The sequence below is a fragment of the Equus przewalskii genome, chromosome 20 (genome assembly GCF_037783145.1).
Source record: "Equus przewalskii isolate Varuska chromosome 20, EquPr2, whole genome shotgun sequence".
Lineage (NCBI taxonomy): Eukaryota > Metazoa > Chordata > Mammalia > Perissodactyla > Equidae > Equus > Equus przewalskii.
Window position 1 is genome coordinate 7,991,554 of NC_091850.1, and position 26,787 is coordinate 8,018,340.

The 26,787-nt window shown below is 35.2% G+C and overlaps 2 protein-coding genes across 8 annotated transcripts in view; both read left to right on the forward strand.

Annotated features, from left to right (window-relative positions):
- CENPK (centromere protein K) overlaps positions 1-16,739 on the forward strand; it is a 62,487-nt gene extending 45,748 nt beyond the window's left edge. For both annotated transcript variants that reach the window (XR_011530547.1, XM_070587452.1), the window contains exons 11-12: positions 4,691-4,738; positions 16,563-16,739. Coding sequence is in view for 1 of the 2 variants with exons in the window: in XM_070587452.1 (XP_070443553.1) it covers positions 4,691-4,738; positions 16,563-16,592 (78 nt within the window). In the remaining variant the exon portion in view is untranslated. The remainder of the gene's footprint in view (positions 1-4,690; positions 4,739-16,562) is intronic.
- The window catches only part of ADAMTS6 (ADAM metallopeptidase with thrombospondin type 1 motif 6), a 308,400-nt gene continuing 298,347 nt past the window's right edge, over positions 16,735-26,787 (forward strand). For all 6 annotated transcript variants that reach the window (XR_011530545.1, XR_011530546.1, XR_011530544.1 and 3 more), the window contains exons 1-2: positions 16,735-16,937; positions 19,149-19,513. Coding sequence is in view for 3 of the 6 variants with exons in the window: in XM_070587433.1 (XP_070443534.1) it covers positions 16,841-16,937; positions 19,149-19,513 (462 nt within the window). In the remaining 3 variants the exon portion in view is untranslated. The remainder of the gene's footprint in view (positions 16,938-19,148; positions 19,514-26,787) is intronic.

The window sequence follows — 26,787 nt, forward strand, 5'->3', positions numbered from 1 at the left end:
TTAAATATCTAATCTCACTTAGATGGATGCAATAGCCAGTCTCCAAGATCAATGATCCTCCCCTGCTGGTATTCATGTCCTTGGTTAGCGCTGCCTCTGCAATATTGTGTCCTTGTTGGTCTCTGTGACTGATAGAACATAGTGAAAGTGACAGTGTGCAGCTTAGAGGACAACATCATAAAAGCTAGCAATCCAACTGAGATCAAGATGGAAGAGGCAATGTCTTTTATGACAAACAACCTGTGTTGAGGCCTGCATGAGCAGGAACTGAGGTCTGTCAACAACCAGCACCACCCTGTCAGCTGTGTCACTGAGCCACCTTCAGCCTTCAGATAACTGTAGCCCTGGCCAAAATCTTGACTGCAACCTCATGAGAAACTCCAAGCCACAACTGTTCAGCTAAGCTGTTTCTGAATTTCTGACACACTGAAACTGTGAAGAAATAAATGTTTGTTGTTTAATTTTGGATTATCTTATTATATAGTAATAGACAATTTTATCATTGGAATGATAAAACACCATTACAGTTGGAGGTGGGACAGACTAAAGCAATTTAAAAACTCCTAGGTGAGGAGGGGTCAAAACAGGGATAGGAAGGGAGTAAAAATGACATACCATAAACATAACACTTTTCCCAGTAAAATGACCATGCAAACCAAAATGATGAATAAGTGAAGGAATTTAAAGATAGCCAAGGCAGCAAATTTTGTTGCTTGCCTCTACTCTTACTGCTAACAGAACTAAATTTTGTTTGGGTAATCCATTCTTGTCTACACAGCCATGCATTTAGCTAAACCGAACATGGTTGTCTGAATCCCCTTCTTAGTGATTTATTTCGGAATGCATTTGATGCAATATTGGCTTAATATATATGTCTACTGAAGAACTTTTGGGAAAGTGTTTTTACTGATTAAAAAAATGTATGGGAAGAGATGGGTTCTTTTGTTTGGTGGATGTTATTGGGTATGCATCAAACATCTGGAACTATTTAGCCACTTTGTAACCATAAGGAGAGCTGCCGTGGACAAATCTGGCATATTTAGTATGGCAGAGTCACAAAAGATAACAAATTCTGATAATGTTATTGAGCCAGTGAATTAATTGGCCCTAGAGCTGCTCTACTATGGAACATGATATATAAAATAATAAATTTTCCTTCTGGTTTAAATCAATTGAGATAGGTTTTTATGTTACTTGTAACTGAATGCACTCTAGCTGGTAGCAACATACAACAGAATTATCAAATGGAACATTCATCTCAATGAAACTAATTTTATAGGACAATCTGACAAAGACTTTAAAACGTGTATTTTGAGGTTCTTTGAAGAAATAAATTTCTTCCATTTCAAAAAGGCTGGAATTGTAACACAAAATGAGGACCAATTGAAACAACATTTGGTTATGAAAAGGAATTAATTACAAATCTCATATATGATTAAATATAATAATTTAAATACAAATTCTACAAGGGGGATAAACTTAACTGGATAGAGTCAAAGATTGAATTAATGAATTGAAAGATAATTTGATAAATTCATCCAGAAAGATAAAGAGATAAAAATTATGAAGAGCAGATAAGAGATATAGAGGGCAAATTGAAGTACTTCCCCAAGACAGAAGTTCCTGGTGAAAAGAACAGAGAGAATGATGGATAAGTACTATTTGGATACATAACAGCTGAAAATGTTCCAGCATGCAGAACAACAGAAATCCTCAGAAAAACATGTACATTGAATACCATGCAGGATAAATCAAGCTAAAACCACACCATGAAGTAGTTTAGTGAAACTGCAAAACATCAAGGAGAAAATTTTCAAAGATACCAAAGAGAAAAGATAGTTTAGCAACACAGAAGTAGCAATTAAGGTTATCTGCAACAATAGATGTTGGTGCTGAGGGGAAAAAAAAGACCGTCAGCCTAGAATTCCATAATCAGCTAAACTATTATTCAAGAATGAGAACAAAATAAATTTTCTGACATATGAAAACTAGAAATCCTTCTCATCACACACCTCCCTAAAAGAACTGTTAGTAGACATACTTCAACAAGCAGAAAAGTTAATTTAGCAGAAGGATGAGGGATAAAAGAAACAAACATAAACACACAAATTTATTTAATAACAGTTATGAAAGGAAGATATTTAGAAAAAGTATTTTTGGAAAAGATGTTGCAAGGATATCATACTTAAGAACATCTGGCTATTCAAATAGGAAAATACAACCTATGTTTAAAGGAAAAATCCCTACAACGTTACCAAGTTTGTGTTAACTTGTTCATAGTGACAGGGAAAAAGCAATTTTGTCACATTGTTATCATATGCATATAAGTTGTGACCTATTTTTAGGAATCGATATTGCAGAAGTAAAGAATAAATGTTTGGTAGGAAGTTAATTTATGGGAAATACTCAAGAGTTTTTGAAGACAAAATAGGAATTCCCTCTTATTTTTGGCTTATCCTAGGGCATAAAATGTTTGTTTGGCCTGTGGAGCATGATATGCATTCTTACTGTGTAATGGCAGCAGGGCAAAGGGTTGCTATTGCTTCATGACAATTGCATATTATAAAGAAACCAATGGTTTTTGCTTTTTTGTAAGAAAAAAATATATAGTAAGTAGGCAAAAATCTCTTTAAGAATACAAAGAGCCCTAAACATAAAAGAAAAAAAGTTAAAATGGACTATATTAAAATTAGGAATTTTTGTCTATAAAAAAGGAAAACACCTTTAGAGAGTTAGAAGGAAACCTGTAGAATGGGAGAAAGTATTTACAGTATCTATATCCAACGAAGAACTCAAATGTGTCATATATAAAGAATGCTGAAAAATCAATAAATAGAAGACATTCATCCCAGTTAGAAATTTTATTGGTAAAAAGACTTGAGACACTTTATAATAGAGAACAATTACCTTGAAAATCTTTTAAAAATAATGGAGAGAGAGAGTCTTAGTCTGTTTGGGCTGTTATAACTAAATACTACAAACTGGGTAACTTATAAGCAACAGAAATTTATTTCTCACAGTTCTGCAGGCTAAAAGTCTGAGATCAGGGTACCAGCATGGTCGGGTGAGGGCCTTCTTCCTGTTTCATAGCTGGTGACTTCTCTGCATGTCCTCACGTGGTGAAAGGGGTGAGAGATTTCTATAGGGTCTCTTTTATAAGAACACTAATCCCATTTATGAAGGTTCCACTCTAATGACCTAAGCACCTCCCCAAAGCCCCAGCTCCTAATACCATCACATTGGGCATTAGGATTTCAACATATGAATTTTGGGGAGGTAGGGGTTCACAATCAGACCATAGTCGAGAGGAATTCTAGTTTCTGACTAAGATGGAATAGACACACTTCTCCCTATTCCTCCCACTAAGTACAGCTAAAAACTGCACTTTATGTATAAACCACATGTTAAGAAAACTGAACAGTAGACTAAAGAAGGCCTACTGGCTAGGGAGTTGGTGAATTGTGGTTCCATTTACAGATGGAAAAGACAGAGAAACAGGTTGAATTCTGTTTATGTCACATGAAGTTTGTGTTGCCTATGAGACACACTCAAGCAGACATTTAGATACAGGAATCATTGGCATACAGATGGTCTTTAAAGACATGGAAAAGGATACATTAATCAGTCAATAGAGAATAGAATGGGTATGAGGACTGACCCCTGGGCATTTTAATATTTAGTGATTGAGCAGGGGAGGAGAAGGGACCATTGGGGAAGGAGAAAATCTAGGAGAGTGTAGTGTTACAGAACCTGAGGGAAGAAAATACAGCATTTCCAGAAGTTGGGAGTGATCAACTGCATTCTATGTCGCTGGGAGTTCAAGTAAGAATCACTAAATTGACCACCAGATTTGGCAACATGGATGTCAGAAAAATGATTATTTAGACTTCACTGAATTTTCTATTATTTGAAGCCCATAGCATTTACAATATATGTCATTAAATTATATAACTTGCTGCATTTTCCCTTATCATACTTTAATCCTATTTTCCAATTTGTCTGTAGATTTATTGAGGAAAGGAACCTTGCCTTATAGTTTTATACTTCTTAACCCTTCCCACAATGCAAAGGAGCAGGCAATTGTTACTAGCATATCAGGGTCTTTGCTGTTGTTAACTCAGTGATACGTTTTGACTTCATCTTCTTCTTCTTTTTGAATATTAGATATTATTTGTATAATATAGTTATAAACCGTTGGTAATACCCTTTTTTTCTCAAGTTTTTTTTTCTTCTTGCTATTGGTCTCATACTCTAATAAGAAAATAAATAAGAGAGGTTAAAATGAAACTATTGTTTGTCACTATCTGTGGTAAAAACTTTGGGTAGAAAGACTGAAATTATAAGCTAAATCTAATACATGAATTTCAGTTAGCTCTGCTCACCTGTAATATATCATTATATTGCTAATTGGCAATTTAAAGTATTTAAAGTATTTCTGAAATTGCCATATAAGTTGTAGTAACAAATAGTAATCTTCTCTTTTTTTTCCTTTTTTTAAGATTGTAAATTATTCCAACTATATAGAGATTAAAATAATAGATAACCATGTATGCTGAATATATTGAACTAGCACATGTTAACATTTTATGATAATTTAGATTGTTTTGTTTTTTAGACACAATTTTACAGATTTAGTTGATGCCCACTTTGTGCTCCTCCTTAATTCTGTTCTCTTCTCTTTCTCCCCCAGGTAACTATGATCGTCAAGATAGTATATATTCTTCGTGTGAATACTTTTGTAAGTTTAAAAAATATATTTGGTGTGCTATTAAAAATTTATATAAATGGTATCATATTATATACATTTTATCCCAATTTGAATTATAATATATCCTGTTGCAGCATTTCAATTCAATGTTATATAGTTTATCCATGTTGACACATATATATTTTGTCCATCATTTAACTATCACATAATATTCCATTGTAGGTATAAATTACAATTTATTTAGTTCCCTACTGATAATCATTTAGGTCGTTTCCAATTATTCACTGCTACAAATAGTCTTGCCATAATTATTAATGAGGATTCTCATATGCAAGAATTTCTTAACATGATATATTTAAAAGTGGAGTGGCTGGGTCAAAGACTATGCACATCTTTCTGTTTATTAGATATTTCCAAGTTGCTCTCTGTGGTGTTTGCACTTAAATTATACTTCTATCAACAGTATATCAGATGACCAATATGGCCAATGACCAGTATATCAAATCCTCCCCAACACTAGATCTTATCAAATTTTAATATTTTTGCCACTCTCATGAAAGAGAAACATTTCCATTTCCATGATTGCTTCCAAGATTGAACACTTTATTATTCATTTATTGGTCGTTAGCTTCTTTTCTCCTGCAACTTTTCTATTTATGCCATTTTCCTATTCTTAATTTTTTCTTGCCTATCTTTTCAGATTTGTGAGAGTTCTGTAAATATTGTAGATATTTATTGTGTTTCAGTTACATGTGTTGCAAATTCTTCTCCCAATCTCTACCTACATTTTCACTTTTTAATAGTTTTAAAAATTTCATTTAATGAAGTTGTCAGTCTTCTCCTCTATGCTCTGAGCCTTTACACCTTATTTAAGAAATCCCACAACCATCCTTCAATAGTTTAGAAAATATTTGTTTTTACTATATCAAATTCGAATTCAATCTCATTGAAAGAATAAAATGTATTGTGTAGAAAGTATATGGAATTTGGTTTTAATGTGTTGAATCTGGTTTTAATGTCTGGGAGGTAGAATTCAAAATTCATTATCTTTAGAGATAGTCATCTGCTCCAATTTAATAATTCCAAGCAAGCATAAAATCAGAATTTTTAATCTCAGTTTTCTGAAAATACAAGCAAAAAGTCCAATTTTAAGAAATGCCTTGGTTTTTAACTGAAAAAATTAAGTTTAATTTACATGCTAATGTATTAAAAATTCTAAGTTAGCAGTCTATTCTTACCTCTAAAATTCCTCGGTCCCTATTCTTTGCCTCTCAAACTTTTATGCCTTTCCTTCTGTTTTTCAGTCTCTGAAATACACACATACATACATGCATGTATACGTACATACAAATTCTTTCCTTTCCTAAATTTCCATTTATTCCATCTTTAATTTCTTGAAAAGGCCCTGTTTGCTTAGATTTATTAGGCTTCTAAATACTGCTAGTAAAGCTTTTTTTTAGGTATAAGTAGGAGGTTTGCTATCAACTTTACTCTGCCTATAACCTTCATTTCTTAAACAGAGAAAAAAAGGACAGCTGGAGGGAAAAATTTTCAGAATAAAGGGATGGTCACTATAAAAATTTAAAAAAATTTCTACTGCAACTGAAAGTCATGCAGGGGTTAATTTAAATTTGTTTCATATCATTCAAATAACAAAAAACACAGGTATTGTACTAAAACATTTGCATGCTAATGGAAGTGCTATATATAGTATTAAGGTGGCAGGATATTAATATGGCATTTATATTGCAAGATAAAGAAGAAATGAGGAGGAACTGATAGATTAAAAGAGTTACATGGTTACATGAGTAGGTTCACTTTGTAAGGATTTATTAGACTGAACATTTTTTATCAGACTATATATTTATGTACTTTTCTGTATGAATATTCTACTTCAATAAAAAGTTTTTTAAAAAGAGACGTAAGAGATAGATCATCTAATGCAATATATGGATCCTGATTCCAATAAAGAGAGTTTTTTTAAGCCTTTATTTGAAACTGAAGAAATCTGATATTTGAGAAAATTAAGGAATCATTAATATTTTAAGAGTAATAGTGGTATAGAAGTGGTTATTTATTTTTGGGGCCTTATAGTTTATAAATACAGGGAAATACTTAATCGATGCAATGAAATGTTATCTGGGATTGGCTTCAAGATAATCCAGTGGGGTAGAGTAGTAATGGGAAAAAATTGGCCGTGTGATGACACATGATAGATACATTGGTGTTGATGATACTATTTTCTACTTTTGTATTTGTTTGAATTTTCTGTAATGCAATTAAAATGTACACTCACACACACACACATATATAAAGTTAAATTGACACTTCATCATTTCTCATGCTAATAAGTTTCACCCTTACTCATACTGTTTTCCTTAACTCAGTCATTTGGAGCAGAAAAGGAATCTGTTGGAAAATTTTCATTACTCTGTTTAGACGCAGGATGGCACTCTTTGAATAAGTAATTAGCCAAAGTCCACTTCTCACTGAGTAAGTGCCTTTCCTTCACAATGCTGCCACTGCCTAGGGCAGTTTGTCTTGGTTGAGAGTAAAAAGTTTTCAGATAGCTCACTACTCAGATAGATTACTACTCACACCTTAACTTTAGTTTTCTCTGCTGGCTGTATTTATCTACTTATTGGTTCTTGCAAAATTAAGGATAAAGTTCACAACTGTTTAAAGGGTGGTTTGATACAAAAACAGCTCTGTGCCCACCTGTCTTATTTTTGGTGCTTACAATTATTGCTATGAGATTAGCTATCTTATTCATTTTAATACAAATATATATATGTACATATAATCTCCATATGAATCATCTTTGTTGAAAACTGTGAATGCTAACCACTAGAGGTATCCTATGTATTTCTACGTTTTAAATGGCATTGAGCCAAATACTACCGATTAAGGTCAAGATGAGGACTATTGACTGTGGACAGATGCTTTCCTCTTTCAATCCTCAAAAAAGAATGGAAATAACTGTATTCTTGGACGTACTCAGTCTGATTCATACCTTCTTTTAGCCAAGTATTCATGTATTCACCAGAAGAATTACACCTACTACCTCCGGTGTAGGAAGAAAAAAAATCAAATGAGCAATAATGTTAGCAGAAGCTTGAAACTTAAGAGCCAGTATTCAAAAAGGTCCTGCTCTCCACCCCCTTCCCTCCGGTCCAATTCCCTTTTCTGGTTCTGGCCGTCGGAAATTGACTTGGCGTTAACTACCAACTGGAATTTCAAGGCGTCAGTTCCCGTCCCCCTTACCCCCCAACCTCTGAAACTCTTAAACCTCTCCCTACCCTACCCTCAACGATAGGGACAGATAAATGATGCAGCTCATTACACTGCTGAAAGGCAACATTTGTCCTAAGCTATTTTCACATTTTTTTCTGTTTCCGATTTGTGTGCCAGACTTTGTTTGCTTGCTTAGGACATGGAAAACATATTTGGGCATTTCCCTCACCGTTTAATGTCAGTGGCTTTCTCCCAGCAAATGAAAGTGAAAGTGCTACGTTGTAGCGGTATTTTATCCTTAAAATATGGACCGGCAGCTGGTGTGTATGGAGGTGTGTGTGTGGGGGGAGGGTGGGATTGGGAAGCTCGAAGAACCAGTTTTGAGGTTTTGTTTGTTTATCTTGAGATCACAGCAGGGTTCCTGTTTTTTCCGCCCTTGTTGGGGGGGGTCTGACTTCGGATTTATTTTCATTTGGGCAGTCATTGAGGTTTCATTCAATGTACTGACTTAAAAAAAATACACTCCACTTGTAGCTTTCCCCAGTTGCACTTTAAAACACCATCCAGTCTCACCCTCATCTGGAAATAATGCAAGCTTCTCTCTCTTCCCCCGCTCCCTCCTCCCCCACCTCCTTTTTTTTTTTCTTTTAAAGCCCCACATAACCTGAAGTCGGTAATCAGATGGAAAATGTGCTGGTCTTACTTTAGTCTACTCTCCCTTTTGGTGGCAATCTTACTTGCTGAGTTATATCAAAAAAAAAAAAGGATTTTGTGCACATGTAGCTACCGAGTCTTGAAATCTGCCGCTGATCTAAGTCTCCTCAAAGACACTGGTAATTGCAACTTTTAACATTTTTGTTGTGTGGACTTAAAAAAAAAATGCATGAAGAAGGACACCAGAGATCTTAACAGTGACATTAGTTCATCTAAAGTCATTCATCCTCTCCCTCCCCCTTCCCTTTTCCAAGAAACAGCTAATCACAAACCAGGCTAGGATTTCTAAAAGAGGTTAGAGGAGGAGGAGGAAAAGAGGCGGAGTGGGGTAGGGGATTGAGGTTAGAAGGGCCAGAATTTCTCTCATTCACTCGGTGGAAAAGTTGACATTGTCTAAGCCCTGCTGAATGGCTGGTAGTTGGTTACCCCGATTGTACCTCTACCTCCCCTCCCCCTCCACGTGACGACCCGGGACACATGCGCACCCGACGCAGCCCGGCACATCTGCAGACTGACGTCAGTGTGCTCTGCCTCCGAGGAAAAGCTGCCAAAATTTTCTCCTGCTGCAATTCAAGTTGGCTGGGGGCCGGTAGTGAGATCTAGGGCTACTTCAACAAAACTTTGCTGCCCTTCCTGCTCCTCTTGTCTTCTTTTCTCCTGATACCTTTTGATGCTCTTCACATGTTATTTGCATAGCAAAGGCACTAAGCTGTCCAGGAAGAGAGGGCACCACTTCCACCCCCAATAAGTCTTTTTTTTTCCTTCCTTCTTTTCTTTTTTTCCTTTCCTTTTTTTGGAGGAGGGGGGCAGAGAGAAAGGGGGTTTGCAAAGGCAGCATCTCAGGGTGTATTGAAGGCATCTCTTTTTCTGCCAAATCGGAAAGTCCGTTCTCTAAAGCCCGGTTAGCCAGACTATAGGGTTTTTATTCTGGCTGCAGAATAACTAACTGACTGCTGTGGCTTTGCAAAGGGGGGCAGAGAAAAAAAGTTAGAGAGGAGAGGGAGTACGTGAGTCGTCCAGTGCAATCTCTATTGTTTGAAACTTACTTTTTATCAGAATTTGAAGATGAAAACGGTAAGGAAGACTTCACAATATTCAATGAAACCGTTTTTTTAAAAAAAGTAAAACTTGTGCTTTGCTTGTCTTCCGAATAACGCGTAGAAAACTTTTTTCTGTGTGTGTGTATGTGTCTTTTTTTTTTTTTTAATGGCAATGAGTGAGCTTGACTGAACTCATTTTACAGATAGAAATCTTTTTAACTCCAGACTAGTCGGGGGTGGAGAATTCTTGGTCTTGCAAGTAGTTCATGATGCAAAAATTATACGTTTATTATACGAATAGACACGTTTTGTGAAGTATGACTTGATTATGATTATTGTGGTTTTTTAACTAATCACCAAATAGTAATTGGGAAAGTAATAATGATGTGTATTTTAAACTGACTTCTAGTTTTCTTAAAGAAAAACCTTCTGCATTTTATACTTTCATGTCAGTGTCTTAAGTAGTCAGACAAGTGCATATTTTATGCCTGGGCTCAGAGGGCAGAATTAATGTGCTAGCTATAGCCCTGATGCTCTAGGATATGTTAAGCTCTTAATAGGCTAATCAAAGAGATGGAAGCGTGTGGTTTTGATTTACTTTTGGCCACTTGGGACGTGCTAGACTCATAACCCTCCGGAGCCTTGAATATCGGGGTATGTCTGTATAAATGGTATATGGGATCAAAGTTCAGGGATTTGGGGTGGAGGGGACCGTTGAGTGCTGAAGGGGTTTTTGGAAAGCTGCCTTCTGATAATGTGTACTACAATTCCTGTCCTTGGTGATTTCTGTTCTTGTTGTACTAGAGGCAAAGAGAGTGAGAGAGTGAGAAAGCGCACTGAGAGGGAACAAGAGAGTGAGTTTCTTACTCTTGTTTTTATTTGAGCTGCCGGTGCAACGCGTTTGGGCCAAATGCCAACTGTCTGGGTCACACGCGTTTTATCCAAATAGATTTAGCGCTGCTGTCTGGAAATGGGCTGCTGAATGTTAACTTTAGGATCAACTCAACCAGGGCAGCTCAGACTGTTACCCTCTGTCTGGGCAAAGTGGGATTGGGGGGCGGGGGCAGGCGGGGGCGCGAGGGTGTGCAGAACCAGGGAAGAAAAGGGAAACTGAACCAATGCTTGGAACTTTTAAAGAGACACTCAAGTGTGATTTTCAGTATATTCTTTTATGTTCAAATTTCTTGGACTAATCTTCTTTTCTTTCTTTCTTTCTTTTTTTAATTTTTTTAGCTTATGTTGATTTGAAACTTATATGTGAGAATGACAGTTCTCAAAATTCATGACAGGGAAAGAAATGTAATATAAAACTCATGTAGTTGAAGGAAATTGAGAAAATTAATTTTGGAGATAATTGTTTTCCTGTGTTTCTCCAAAGTGGTAGCTGCAGTTCTGGTTTATATTAATTTAGTGCTTAAATGTGATCATTGGTGCTTTGAATTTTTGAAGAATAGCATATAGAGGCAAATAAGTTGGTTTCAAACAAATCAAATTCATTCATTTGCCACAAATGGCAGCAAATGAAATCTGTGTTGTAGTATTAATATTTTTGTGATTCTCAAGGGGGAAAACCTCTAACCTCAAGACGTGAAATATTTTAATACTTTTCATGTCTGGGCCAATATGTGTAAGATTAATTCCTACCCTTGTCTACTCTTACTACTTCCTCTTCATTTCTTTAGCAACCACTAGTAGCTACTGGTGGTTTAGGATGGGCCTCTATGCCAAATCTTATCCTGTGTGTGACTTTTGTGAGAGAATAAGGAGAGTTAACTTATTAAGAGAGTTAATAGCACATTCCTTGGGGGAAGAAGAAAAGGTGGAAGAGATGGATAGCTCTTTTGGTTCTACCAAAAGACGTAGTTGATTATCAACATTTTGAACTAACCTCGGGAGAAAAAGGTGTTTCTGTTTTTCGGGAGAGAAGTTATAATACAGATAACATAGATTTAATTTGCCATCTGGAAAAAACAGTTTGGGACTATATGTAATTTAGGGCTTGATTTTTCTAGAGTGATGTTTTGTATTTTTGCTTTTTGCTCATTTGCTTTTCTTGGTAGATAAGTTTTAAGTCTGTTTAATTTATACTTTTCTTTGGAAACCAATCTCACAAAGTTTATAAAAGATCTGGAAACATTTGTGCTTAGAGCCTACTGGTGTCCTTGGCATATAGTAGGTGACGATAAATATTTGCTGAGAGAATAAATGGAAAATGAAATGAGAACTTAATTTTCACATATAAAAATTAAGTACCTGAAGGGAGCATAGTATTATTGCTTGCTCTATGAAGCTTTAAAGAAATCAGCCAAATCAGCCTTAAAATAAAAAGCCAGAGTTAAGAAGGATGAAAGAAGTTGTGAAGGATGTTATACATCTTCTTTAGCTCCATAATGATAGATCATGAGAGGAAATTATTGCCTTGGCTGCTCCCAGATCACTTGAGTGAAAAGTAAAGATGAGAGAGGAAAAAGACAAGTAAGTACCCTACAACCAGGACAGACTACTGAGGGAATCACTGTAGTGCAAGTTATCTGATCTTATTTCTACTCAGCTAGTGTAGCTTTGATCCATGAAAGCAGGTAAACGACCCCTTAACTTGACTGGCTGGTGCATTCGTATTAGGGGAATAAGCATATGTGAAATCAAAGTAAAATGGAAATTTTAATTCTATTTTCCAATTTAAAATAGTTGTAAGTGCAGTTATCATGACCTAAATTCTTTGCTGTTTTCTTTAAAAGACAATACAACCTAGTTGATGGATTCCATCATCATATCCAACTATTCCACATTTTTTAGGAAGGGAGGAACGTGAAACTATTTTTGAAGGAAGGCCTTTGAAAAGTGATGAGTAAGATAAGGAGGAGAGGGGGCTAATATTTATTTAGCCATTAAAGTAAAGCGTGGACACATTTCATCATGTGTAATCCAACTTAATCTCTCAACAAGTCTTTGTAAGGTAGATATCATTATCACAGTTTTATAGATGAGGAAACAGATCCAGAGAGGTTAAGTAACTTGGAGTCAAGCCAGAACTCAAAGCCTTTGTACTTTCCACATCATATTAATGCTTCTGCTATACAATGTAAGGAGTTAATGCATTATCATTTCTGGACAATTACATAATATTTTAATCTTAGTCTGAATCTGGAAAAGTCAGTGCTTATACATACGTGTTTATCATGTCCAGATTAACCTCTCCAGCAGGTGTCAGAAAGTAGGTTAACTCATTCATTTATATTGTGTAGATGACTAAGAGGGGTTAGATGTGTTAGTTGTTGATTTTAATTGAGTTGAGCCAACTCATTTACTTATGATTAAGTTTCTTCACTGACACTGGAGGCTTGAAAAAACGTGGGGAGTGAGGGAGGGAGTGAGAAGGGAGAAAGAAAGTCAAATTTATTGATACTGTAGCTAGTGGTGGAACGAAGGCTATAGATCTGGTTTGTTTAACTTCAAAGCTTCTGCTCTTTCTACTGTGCACCAATGCACTTTTTACTACAAGTCCTTAAATCAAATGTTAGTCTACTTCTGGCCAAGTAGTTACATATTACTTTTTCTCTCAATGCTACTGGATTACTTAATTTGGGCGTTTACAGGACAGTGCTAGTAATGGTAAGAGTGGAAGTTACAAAACTGTGAAGAACAGGAAATTTCTCGAGGGGGAAAATAGTTGTTCCCTAAACACAGCCAACTATATTATAAGTTTGTCTTTAGTTTCAGAGCCCAGGAAAATATGGAAAAAAGGATGAATGATTCATGTAAATCTATCACCACTGATAGAAAGTTAACTCAAATGTGTTATATATATAGTCCTCTTTAAAGGAAGGTTTCTTTAAAGTATATGAGGGACTCTTTTAATGTCAGCCGTTATTATGCAAAACACTCAAATGATCCAAAAAAATTTAAAACAATGAGCGTTGTTCACGAAGCAACAATTATACTTTAATATCTCATGAGAAGGTTTGGAGTATGAAGACTGTATATAAGTAGGTTGGGAATCAAGATAACTGGATTCTTTTCATTACTGTTCTGAATAATGATGTGATTTCATCTCTTTATAGATTTTTGTCTGAGAAAATATGTGTAGTGCCTGCTGTCTTGCCTAAATCATTGTAGAAGTAATTTTTGAGATTAAACATTTATTGTGTATAAAGTTGCTTTAGGCTATTCACGTTAATTAACCAATACCATTTATGAATATCTTATTTGATGCTAGGTATATGGAACTGCTATTAAATATTTAAGTTGGAGTGCCTTAAACTAGAAGTATGATATGATAGAAAGAATTTGGACTTTAGAACCAGAGAGCATTGTGTATGACTCTGGGCTGTGCTGTTTTCTAGCTATCTGACCACTATGAGCTTCAACTTCTTTATCTGTAAATTGGCAGCCATATTACTTATCAATTGCTACAAAAAAATTACCTTACACTTAGTGGCTTAAAGCAACACACATTTATTATCTCATAGTTTCTGTGGCTCAGGAGTCTGGGCATGGCTTAGCTGTGTCCTGTGCTTCGGGGTCTCTCATGAGGCTGCAGTCAAGGTGCTTGCAATTACTGTGATCACCACCGAAGGCTCGACTGGGGAGGGAGCTTCTAAGCTCACGTGTTAGTTGCCAGGATTCAGTTTCTTGCAGACTATTACATCGAAGGCCTCAGTTCCTTGCTAGTGGTTATCTGGAGGCTGCTCTCAATTCCTAACCCTGTGAGCTTCTCTGCATGGCAGCTTGCTTCATTAAAGCCAACAAGGGAGAGAGTCTACTAGTAAGATGGAAATCACAATCTTTTGTACTCTAATCAGAGAAGTGACAGCCCCTCAATGTTTTGAGGTATTTTATTGGTTAGGGTCAAATTACTGAAGGGCAGGGGATTACACAAGGGCATGGATATCAGGAGGCAGTATCATTGGGACCGTCTTAGAGTCCACCAGACACAGGGCAATAATACCTACTTTACAAGATTGTTGTGAATATTAAAAGAAGTAACATATATTTAAACTTTTCTTTACTTTTGATCTGACCTTAAACTACATTTCCAGGTATTACCTGTTAATCTTCTGCATAGGAACCAAACTTACTGTTATTACTAGTACTACTTTCCATTTGTTTTCTTGCCATCTAGACTTTGTGGAGTCTATTTCTTTAATTTGCAATGATTGCCCCTAGCAATTTGACTTGTGAAATTCTGTTCATCTTCCAGGGCCTATCTCAAATGCTACTTTTTTCATGAACTTTCTTTGACCCATACTTCTCTGACTCAGAAATCATCTCCCTCATCTGATCTCCTATAACATGTTTTTATAACTTTATTATGGCATATGTCAGTCTGCCTTGAATTTTTTCTTTGTCACTTACATTATGAGCTCCCAAAGGGCAAGGATTGTATCTTAATCTTTTCTGTATCCTCATATTGTTATAATATCATTTTTAAAACATAGTAAGATAATATTTGTTGATTAACAAATTAGTTCTTCCAAGGCTTAGCAGTTTAGTAACTTGTAGAGACAGATGTAAGAAGTTTTAAATGGTTGTGGTTGTTTTATATGTTGTAATAACCAATGTTTCTAGCACCATAGGGAATGAAGTATTCCACACAAGTCAATTTTCCAATTAACTACAAATATCCTTTTATATGCCTAAAGTGACTTTATTTTAATCACTATTTATTTATTCATTCATTTTTTTCAGCCAACAAATATGTAAGCTTTTATTATATGATAAGCCCATATATTAGGCACTTGGGATGAAAATCTTCCTAGTATGTTTTGTGTACTTCTCTATCTTAACAGTAAGTTGTCTTATTAAAAGTAATTTAACCTTTTCTTCCTAACTCTGGCATAGTATTTTGCATATCAGATATTGAGCTGTAACACAGTTGTATATACAATAGGAACTGTTAAACTACATGAGGACTATTTGCCTCTGCCCCAAACTGTATTATTTTGGGGTTGTAAAACTGCTTTTTAGTTTTTCTCCTTTTGTGCCACTTTTGTGCTGTTAGTGAGCTAGTTTCTAGTCCCTTTGTTATTTTCTTCTTCTAGACTGCTGTGTGCTGGGAAATCAGGGAGCTGTGTCCTGTATAAAATGTGAATTCTTGGACTCTGAGTAAGGTTGTAAGTCGAAAGGAAAGTACATGAGATAGGACATGAAATCTGTTGTGATACCCGAAATGAATTTTTAAAAATTCTTTTCTTTTCAGAAAATGAGTTTCTTTTCTTTTCAGTTACATTCTAGATAGTTGAAATTGTGTCATAGGTGTTGCCTTGGAAGTCGTATAAGTCATATAAGACTTCCAGATAAAGTCAAGGGTTACAGTAAATATGGTTCAACTTTTTAGAAGTTTAGTTTGTGCTACTGTCTGAATGTTCATAGACAGCTGCTAAATGTCACTGCGTATTTGTACATCTACTCTGTAAGAAAAAATGATAGGTGCCTCATAAAGAAAGAAATCAATCTCTGTATATGAGTGTGCTGAAAAGTATGTTAAGGAATGGAGACACATACTGTTTATCACTTACTTAAAATGAACGTTGATTGTGAAGTCAGTCTACTTTTTGTTTTATCAAAAGGAGGGTAGTCACTGCACCCACACACTGTTATCTTCAAACTTAAAAAAAAAGAATTTTTATGATCTCTCTTCAGATTTCTTCTTTGTTATTAAGTAGCTCTGGCATTATCCTGTTAACCACTTAGGTTTCTAATTCTGTATTTAGTCTTGTGAATGTTTATTTAGACTATAAAGAACAACGATGGTCTAATTTAACTATGTTATTTTGTACTATATGTCCTTTGACAAGCATTCAGCAATATAGATCTGTCCATTCAGGATATTTTTCAGTTAACTTAAATTTTTTTTGTTTTTCTAGGTTAAAAAATGGCCATACCTTAGTAACTAATCAGCCTAATGCTTTGCTTATGAAAATTTTACCATCATTATTTTTTTCATTTTGGATTGAGAAAATGAATCCAGATATAGAAGAAAGTATGAGATGTTGGAAAAAAGTACCTGTTAAACAGTGGAACATCTAATAACTAATTTGCAAGAAGTTTTAAAGAAATAAAATTGTTATGCTTCGATTTTGGTATGGTATTGACTCTCTAGCACGTAGGTAGCCCTCCAAAAAATCATCCAGTTTTCTAAATTATGGAAATTTTGTGGAAGACGTTGACCTGGATTTTGAGCCTCATCATGGCTTCATCGGAATTTCATAGTGACCACAGGCTTTCATACAGTTCTCAAGGTAGGATTCTTGCTTTTGAAACTCACAAAGAATATTGCTATTAATCTGACAAGAAAAGATTCTGAATATTCAGTTTGGGTAAACATTTTCTTTGGGATATGTAGTGACAGGAGCAGAGGCCTACTGTGTCAGTTCAGTGCTAGTTTCATAAATGTTGAGGACTCTAACGGTGTGTTTAACTTGTCCTACTGTAGTTAACGTCTGATGGATTTTATAGTTGACTGGTCTGTCTTAGATCCACCCAGGCCTCTTCTTCTTCTTCTGAATCCTCAACTTTAATAGGCTCATTCATTGCTAGAGTTTGCAGGCAAGGTAATGTTTAAAAGGAATCCAAAGGTTTATGCTGTGAAAGAGCAAGAAACTGGACAAATTCTGATACAAGATCCTTCTAATATGGACCTTTAGTGAAAAAAATGTTTTTCCAAACTTAAGAATTCGGATCTAAGGACTAGAACCTGGGTAAAAGTAAGAGTTGTAAGAAGTTTAGCTTTTCAAATTTTAATCCATAGGGCCCTATAATTTTAATCCATAGAATTGAACTTTGTATCATAGAAAAGATCTTAACAGAAGTCGCAGGAGCAAATATCATTTTGTTTTCCATGGACTAGTCCAATCCTTATAGAATTATTGAAGCTTACCTTTTGGATTCCTCTCCCATGAATGTATAGTAACAGATGACTTTTTTTTTTTGGTGCTATGATCCAGATTTTCAAGGCTATTATCATTGATGTATATGTCTAGAAGTCCATATGTACAAAATATGGCCCTCAAAGTAGATCAGCAAAGCCATAGCATTTAGTATGAGCTCTTATTTATAAGAGTGAAATAAATAGTCTTTCAATTTATTTCCATTTGGTCATGGTTTCATGGGAGTTTATATTTATGGGTGAACTCCATGTATAGATAGTGAGTCAGCAGGCAGACATTTGGTTTTCTTTAGTGGTAAACCTAGCTAAAGGAAGATGTAGTTAAGAAGGTAGATTGGTAATATTTAGTACACTAAAGTGAAGAAAATATATTTAATAGTCCTCTGAATGTTTTGTCAATCTGATGGTTTTTTAACAGCTTTATTGAGATATAGTATACATACCATATACTTCACTCATTTAAGGTGTACAATTCAATGGTTTATAATATATTCACAGAGTTGTACATCCATCACCACAATCAATTTTAGAACATTTCATCTCCCCTAACGAAACCCTCTACCCATTAATAGTCACATTCAAATTTCTTCAAACTACCCTCCACCTCCAGCCCTAGGCAAACTCCTATCTACTTCTGTGTCTAGAGATTTGCCTATTCTAGATATTTCATATAATTGGAATCACATAATATTTGGTCTTTTGTGACTGGTTTCTTTCACTTAGCATAATGTTTTTATAAATGTTAGACAATGAACTTTGATTCTTAAGGCAATTTATTATGAAAGTTCATTCGTGTCATAACATATATCAGTACTGCATTCGTTTATTGCAGAATAGCATTCTATTGTGTGAATATACCACATTTTATTTATCCATTCATCAGTTGATGGACATTTGGGTTATTTTTCCATTTTGGCTGTTATGAATAATGCTGCTGTGAACATTCATGTACAAGTTTTTGTGTGGATGTGTGTTTTCATTTCTTTTAGGTGTATACCTAGGAATGGGATTTCTGGGTCAAATGGTAGTTCCATGTTTAACCTTTTGAGGAATTGCCAGACTGTTTTCTAAAGTGGCTGCAGTATTTTACATTCCAACTGATGATTTAAAAAAAAAATTTCTATAAGGCTTTATAGTTTCTATGTAAACTCTTTTGGATAACTTTTACAAGCATATTTTATCTGAGCTAAATTCTTTTCTTTTACGTATTTGTATTCTTCACTGTTTTTTATTTCAATATAAACTATTCATATTTCCTGTAGAATTTAGCTCTTAGAATCCATGATTTTTAAAATTAAATTTAAAAAAGAAAAATCGTCTTTCAAAATAATTTAAAATAATGTTATTTTGAAGAATGAAATAATTGAAATTTAATTAATCTCTAGATTTTAAACTTTTACTCTTTCATTTTTGTTTAATATAACTTTTTTTGTCCATACCTCACATATAATGATGCATAGTTTTAACCAATATAGTTATTGTTTATACTGCTACTTCTTTGTTCTGTTAAATTTTCTTTTCTTCCATGTGTTTTTTCTGGATTCTCTGCCTTGTGATTACAAAGAGGAATTCCTGACTTATCTAGAACACTACCAGCTAACTATTCCAATAAGGGTTGATCAAAATGGAGCTTTTCTCAGCTTTACTGTGAAAAATGATAAACACTCCAGAAGAAGACGGAGTATGGACCCTATCGATCCACAGCAGGCAGTATCTAAGTTATTTTTTAAACTTTCAGCCTATGGCAAGCACTTTCATCTAAACTTGACTCTCAATACAGATTTTGTGTCCAAACATTTTACAGTAGAATATTGGGGGAAAGATGGACCCCAGTGGAAACATGATTTTTTAGACAACTGTCATTACACAGGATACTTGCAAGATCAACGTAGTACAACTAAAGTGGCTTTAAGCAACTGTGTTGGGTTGGTAAGTAGATGTTATAATTTTAAATTTCTGATGGGGAAATAAATTCACAATGTAAATGTTTTTTCTCAGATTAAACACACACACACACACATATATATATATATATATTTAGGTGGTTTAAGTAGGGAAGGTAACAGTCTAAAATTTTTGTTTTTTCTGCCCCCATTGCTTTTGATAGTCTTTTTGATAATGTTTGCGTTGACTTTTCAAAGTAAGAATAATTTTAAAACTCTATATTGTTAGTAGAAGAATGAATGAAACTTCAGATTTCCTTTTAGATTTAAGTTTTTCTCTTCAAATAAGATATCTTTTATGCGTAAACAAAACTCAATCATTGGGGAAGAGTTTAAGGGTATGTGTGTATGTATGTGTGTGTATTATGGCAGGAAACCACAAACTGATTGCCTCTTTAGGTTTCTTTCTATAATATCTTTCTCTGATAGGCAACATGACTTAAAATTACGTATGACCTACTTATGGTTACAAGTTCTTGAAGCAAAATCTTTTATACCAATATCTCTTTATGAAATAATTTTTTCCTACATTTATTTGGAGATTGATTATAAATCTTATTTTACTTAGAAAACGGATTCAAGAGTGTAGGAGGTATGCTGGGCATTTGAGTCTGTTCTAGTCTAATAATAAATACACAGTTCAAGGTTATACAGAGTAATTGTTGTAGAATAAAGCATATTCCTATGCTTCCTATCCTGCTTTTACCCTGTTTGGGCTAATGTAGATGTTCCATTAAAGCTTTATCTGTGTGAAAGACTACAAACATTTTGATGCTTCAGTAATATTTTCAGAAACTGTTTTTCTTCTTACTCTATCACATCCATGTTCTCATTCGTACTTCAATGTAAAAAACTACATAATTAGATTGGGTTTAAATAAGTTCTAAATTTGAAAGGAGTATTAAGAACCACACAGTGGAGAAAAATGTTCACTATAAGTATATATAAGAATTTGCTCAGATTGTCCATTTTCTATAACTGTTAATGAGTCAAAATGATTACTTAGGGGCCGGCCCCGTGGCCAAGTGGTTAAGTTCACACACTCTGCTTGGGCGGCCCAGGGTTTCGCCGGTTTGGTTCCTGGGCGTGGACATGGCACCGCTCATCAGGCCATGCTGAGGCAGCATCCCGCATAGCACAAACAGAGGCACTCACAACTAGAATATACAACTATGTGTGTGTGGGGGGGTGCTTTGGGGAGAAGAAGAAGGAAAGAAAAAGAAGATTGGCAACAGATGTTAGCTTAGGTGCCTATCTTTGAAAAAACAGAAATGATTACTTAGATTTTAAGATTTGGGTTTAATTCCTATAAACAGACACATTGAATACATTTATGGCTAATTTCTTTCTCTGTAAGCAGTGTTAGGCTTTACAGGGTTTTTGAATAAAGATAAATTATCCAAAATAAATCTGTTCTAAAACATCTCATATGTTAAAATGACACGCTGTTAAATATGGTAGAAAAATACTATTCCTAGTCATTGACCAAGTCCTTTAAATTTGGCATTGTCATTAATTTTGCCATTGATAGTTTAACAGAGTAGTGAAATGAAGAAATTGAGATTTAGGAAAAAAAGCCTAATTCCATAATTCCATTTTGAGATTGAAGGAAGAGGATTGATTGGAGATAGGAAGATGAGTTAGAACTTGTAGGAGCTTTGTTGTTCGTGCTAATGTCAGTGTTTGTTGGAGTCGCTCCTGACAGATAGTTCCCCTTTGTACAGCAGAGTGGTACGCTTCTGGGTCTTTTTGACGCCATCCTTTCACCTTCCCGTGCTGTATCAGACAGTGCTCTGCTGCTTTTCCTAGGGTTTTCATGGTCAACATTTTTGAAGGTGGGTGGCCAGATTCTTCCTAGTCTGAAAGCTCCACTGAAACCTGTTCACCGTGGGTGACCCTGCTGGTATTTGAAATAGCAGTGGCATAGCTTTCAGTATCATAGCAACATGCAGCTGCCACAGTCTGACAACTGACAGACAGACAGATGATATGGTTCCCCAACCAGGAAATGGACCCAGGTGTTGGAGCGCTGAATCTTAACCACTAGACCACCAGGGCTGGCTATGTAGGAGAAAATGAAGGGCTATACAAAGACTATGGCACTGGGAATGGAGAGAGAAAATGAATTTGAGCCACATTTTGGTGAGAAAGTTTGGAGGATTTTTGTCTTATAAATTTTTTCTTCTCTGGCATCTAATAAGACATATAATACATAGTACATATTTTATAATATTTTTAAAAATTGAAATAGAATTGAACGGGGTATGGGATGAAGGAGAGAAAGTGATTGAAGATGGCTGAGGTTTCTCTTTTGGATGGGGATGTATATGAATTTTACTAGCTGAGAAAGGGAATGCCAGTGGAATGCTGGATTGGAGAGGAAGATGAAGAGAATGATTTTGATATAGTAAACGTGGGGAATCTGAAGAAATAGGTTAAAGATGTTAGTCGGCATCTGGGAAATATAACTGAAAGAAAGAATTTAATAGTGAAAACAAGTAATTTGAGAGTCATTAATGTAAGCAACTATTTATGAAATTGAAAAAGATGTTTGATAAATCAAAAGTGAGAATAAGCTTGAAAATGGAAACTTTTCTATACTTAGGGGATAGCAGGGTGTCATGCATCTATTCTTCATTTTCACTGAGACTTTTTGTCTCTTGTTTTCTTCCCCTCTCGTTGTTAACACCTTTCTGTTTTACTTTGCTTCCTATTGAAACTGCATGGTCTATGATGACTAACTTTGATTACTTCATTAAGGTGTGGTCTGCCAAGTTTGCCCTCTAAAGTGACTGTTTTCCCTGTAGCAACTAATAGGGAACTTGTGAGCAGACACTTTGAGACTGTAAATATCCTGTTCCTCATCATACTTTTACCCATCAGTCTTAGTAACCCTTGCCCTCATTCTTATTTTGTATTATGTTACATTTTTAATCAAATAGAATATGTAAACAAATTTTTTAAAAATCCCACTTTTCAAAGGCCTCTCTTAATCAATTCTGTTTTTAACTGTTCTATATAAAATCGTTTTCAACATAGAGATTATTAGTATTTTCTAATCATATTTCTTTACCTATAATTTCAATGTTACAACCCTTGTTCTATTCAAAGGAAAAAATTCCTAATGTTACAGTCTGTCTATTCAAAATAATCTCCCATTTTAGTTTGCTTTATGTTTGGAACATGGCTTTCTTATCCAGGTTTTGATTTTCTGGAGTTTCTAATTACTTTTACTTTGTTTTATTGAGAAAAAATTATTTCTTTACCAAGTGATGCATGTTATCCAGTTCTTTAATCCTTATGTCTGTTGCTTGGAATATATTCCACTCTTCTTTGGAGGCATTTTTCTTGGAGTCTACTGGTTAATTAATTTCTTGAGCTACTACATATTTCTCATCTTGGGATTTCTTTTTTCCTAGGTTAATTCCATATCTTCCTCTTTCTGAGTTTATATCCTGGTTTTGTTGGAGAACATCTTCAAGTAATTACTTCAGAAAAAGTGCCTGGGAAGTTAAATTTCTGAGTCCTGGCCTATTTGAAAGTGACTTTATATTGCCCTCATGTTTGGTTAATAATTTAGCTGGATGTGGAATTCTAGGTTCAAAATTATTTTCCTTCAGAACCATGGATGGTAGAATTGGGCAAGGGAAATATAGAGCATCAAATTTATCTATACAGTTTTGTATCTTAGGAAAAGAAGTAAAGATCTGAAAAAATTAGCATTAATTCGTTTCGAGTGGCAGATAGAAGTTGGTTTCTTGTACTTTTTTTTTTCTTAAAATTGTTTCCTCAATGAAGTGATGTGATCTTCTCTTTATCCTTCCTGTTTCAAGAATTTTATAATAATGTGGTAAGCTGTGGGTCATCTTTCCTTATCCCTACTTGGCATTTGATGGGTGCTTTAAATTTAAAGACTCTCCTTCACCTTAGAGAAATTTAAAAGATTATTTCCTTGATAATTTTCTCTCCTTGTTTCCCTCCTTTCTATACTTGGTTCTCTTTTTCTCCTATCTCTTTTTTCATTTTTTTCCTTTTTTGTTCTAAGTTCTATGAGATTTCCCCACTTTGCCTACTTTTCCTTCAATTAATTTAAAAATTACAGCAGTTATATTTCTAATTTTCAAGAGATCATTCCTTTTTTGATTGTTCCTTTCTTTACATTTTGTTCTTATATCATGAAAAATGATTTTCTTTAATCTCTCTGAAGCTAGTTAGAAAAGACCAGTGACCCCATTAGACTTTCTATTCATTTAGTTATGTCCACAGTGCCTTTCCACTTTTTCCATTATTCATTCATCCATTCACCAAATACTTATAAGTACCTATCATATAATAGGCAGTGTTCTAGGTGCTAGGAGTACAACAGTAAACAAAACAAAAATCCCTATCATCATTTAGCTTGCATTCTAGTGGAGGAGATACACAATAATACAAATAAATAAAAATCATAGTATGTTGATAATGATAAATTCTAAGGCAGAAAAAATATTGAGTAAAGACCTTAAGGGGAATGCTGACATCTGAGGGCTATTTCCAGGTGGAACTCTTCAAATACAGAGGTCTGATCTGAGAGTGTTTGAGGAACAGCAAGAAGACTACCACGACTAGAGCTAAGTGAAAGAGAGGAAGAGTAATGGAAGGTGAGATTAACAAGAGAAGGGTGGCCAGATATTAGGTTTTAGAGGACACAGGATAGAATCATTGATAACTTCAAGCTTGAGGCCTGAGCAACAAGAAGAATAGAGCAGTCATCAAATGAGATGAGAAAGACTCAGGGATTAACTGAGATGGAAGAGCTGTAGGAGGCGTAGGTTGGGGGGTGATGCATATCACAAGTTCAGTTGGACAGATTAAACTTGAGATGTTGTGTAGGATGTTGGATATGCAAGTTGGGAGTTCAGGAGAGAGATGTGAATTGTGGAGTTATAAGTTTGGGTGTCATCATCTGTAGATGACGTTTAAAGGAAGGGGATTATATGAAATTAATAGAGGTGGGGAATATAGACAGAATAAAGAATAGGTCTAAGGACTGAGCCTTTGGGTACTCCAAGGTAACCCCTTAGGGAGGTCAGAAAAATGTGGAAGGGGTGGTAAAGAACAGTGGAATAAGAAAGTTGAAGGAAAACTAGGCAAATATCCTAGAAGCCAAGAGAAGGAAGTATTTTAACTGCTGAGTCAAAATAAGAGTAGTACTGAAAACTGACATTGAATTTATCAATGAGGAAGTTATTGGTGACCTTGACAAAAGCAGTTTTGCTAAATCATGTAAAGTTTGGAAAAGAGGAAAAAACCTGATTAGAGTAGGTTTCAGAAGGAATGGGAGAAAAGAAAAGATTATATACACAATTATTTTAAGGACTTTTGGGAAAGCAAGAAATGATCAGTTGCTGCAGGCAGAAGTAGGAGTCAGAGGAGGTTTTGTTTTGTTTGATAAAGATAGGAATGATTATGTAGAGAAGGGAGATTTCTGGAATGATGTCATTGATGGGTGAGAAGGGATGGAATCATGTATAAATAGAATAATTGTCCTTAGCTAGGAGAATAGACAGTTTATCCATAATAACAGGAAATAAAATAGATTATATTTACATGAGGTGCAGGTAGGTGGGTATTTGTGGTTGTAGGAGTTTGCAGCAGGTTGTGCAGTGTTGTCTATTGGAACAGAAGATGGAAAGATGAAGTGGTAGGGGATTAAGAGGAGAAGAAAAAGTATGAAATATTTATCCAGGAGAGTGGATACTGAATGAACTAGAGAAACATAGTATAATTGCCATGAAGCATTAAGAGCACAGTTGAGACCATGATGATGAATTTAAAGTGAGACCACTCTCACTTTCTTGGTTGTGTTTTTCTCTGGCTAGATGGAACTGCAAAGGTGCAGGCTGAAGTAGCAACACTGAATTTAGTCAGGGTTGTGGTTTAGCCAAATAAATTCCATGAAGGGAAAACAGGGTAAGGGAATTGAAGGTGAAATTGAGTCTGGGTTAGGAGGGAAGTAATGACATGAGGTGGGTGGAGGACAACGAAAAGGTGACAGAATCAGTGGGTCCTGGTGGGCATAAAAGGACTGTCTCTTGGTGTCAGAATGCTAGAGCATCGGTGCTGGAAAGACAGAAGAATGGGAAGTTGAGATTATGGCAGGGTTGCAAATGCTGATAGTGCTGAAGTCTAGGGTTTGACTGTGGAAAGGTAAAGTGAAGGACAAGATATTTGAAAGAGGGAAGTTCAAGGAATTGAGAGGGCAGGGATTGAAGAGACCATTTATGTCAATAGTTCTTAACCTGAGGTCCATGGATGGAGTTCAGGGGGTTTGTGAACTGGAATGTGGAAAATTATGTCTTTATTTTTACTAATTCTTAACTGAAATTTAACATTTCCTTCAGTTATGAATATGAGTAACAACCAGTAATGTAACAGCAGTACCTGTGACTTTGTCCCCAAAAGAAATTATAGATATTTTCGTATCATGTTACAGGTTTTGCACGTTCTTCAAAATATTATTTATGTTAATCGCTATTGTGAAATTGTGGTGGTTATTAGATCCACTTCAGATCTTCTGATTTAAAGTGTTAGGAAAAGTTATATATATTTACTTTATTACATTTTGAAAATATTTTTATAATTGTATTTTACTACAATTTCTTTTATTTATAATCCTGTATATTTTTTCTGCATTTAAAATATTATTCTGAGAAGGTCCCTAGGCTTCACCCCTAGACTTCCAAAGGGATCCAGGGCCCATGCACACACACACAAATTTTAAGAGATGATGATACAAGAAGATGTTGAAATCAACAGTTATTTCGGGAATGGAATTACAGAGAGTGACAGTGATCCAGAAGCAAAATCTTTAAGGAATGAGGAAAGTGACTCTGGGTCAGTAGATTGCTGCGACTAGCAGAGGGAGAGGGTGATGGCGTGAGATTCCAAGATGGTGGATTTGTTTGTTTGTTTGTTTTTGTTTTTTGTGGAGAAGGGAGAGAGAGAGAATTGTTTGGAAATGGCAGTGAGTCACAAGGACACTTACCTGACCTCCATGTCCAATAGGAGACATGTAGGAGAGAAAGCAGCCACCATTCTAAAGGATTATGGGGAAGAAAGAGTGTCATTTGAGGAGATTCAGATTTTTGTTTGAACAAGATGAAGTGAACATTCACAGATGAGGCTGAGGGTATAGGAGATTTTGTTGCTAATTGACCTTAAGTTTGAGAGGGCACAGTAGAAGTGTTTTAAATGCTGAATAAGGGAAGTAGGAGATGG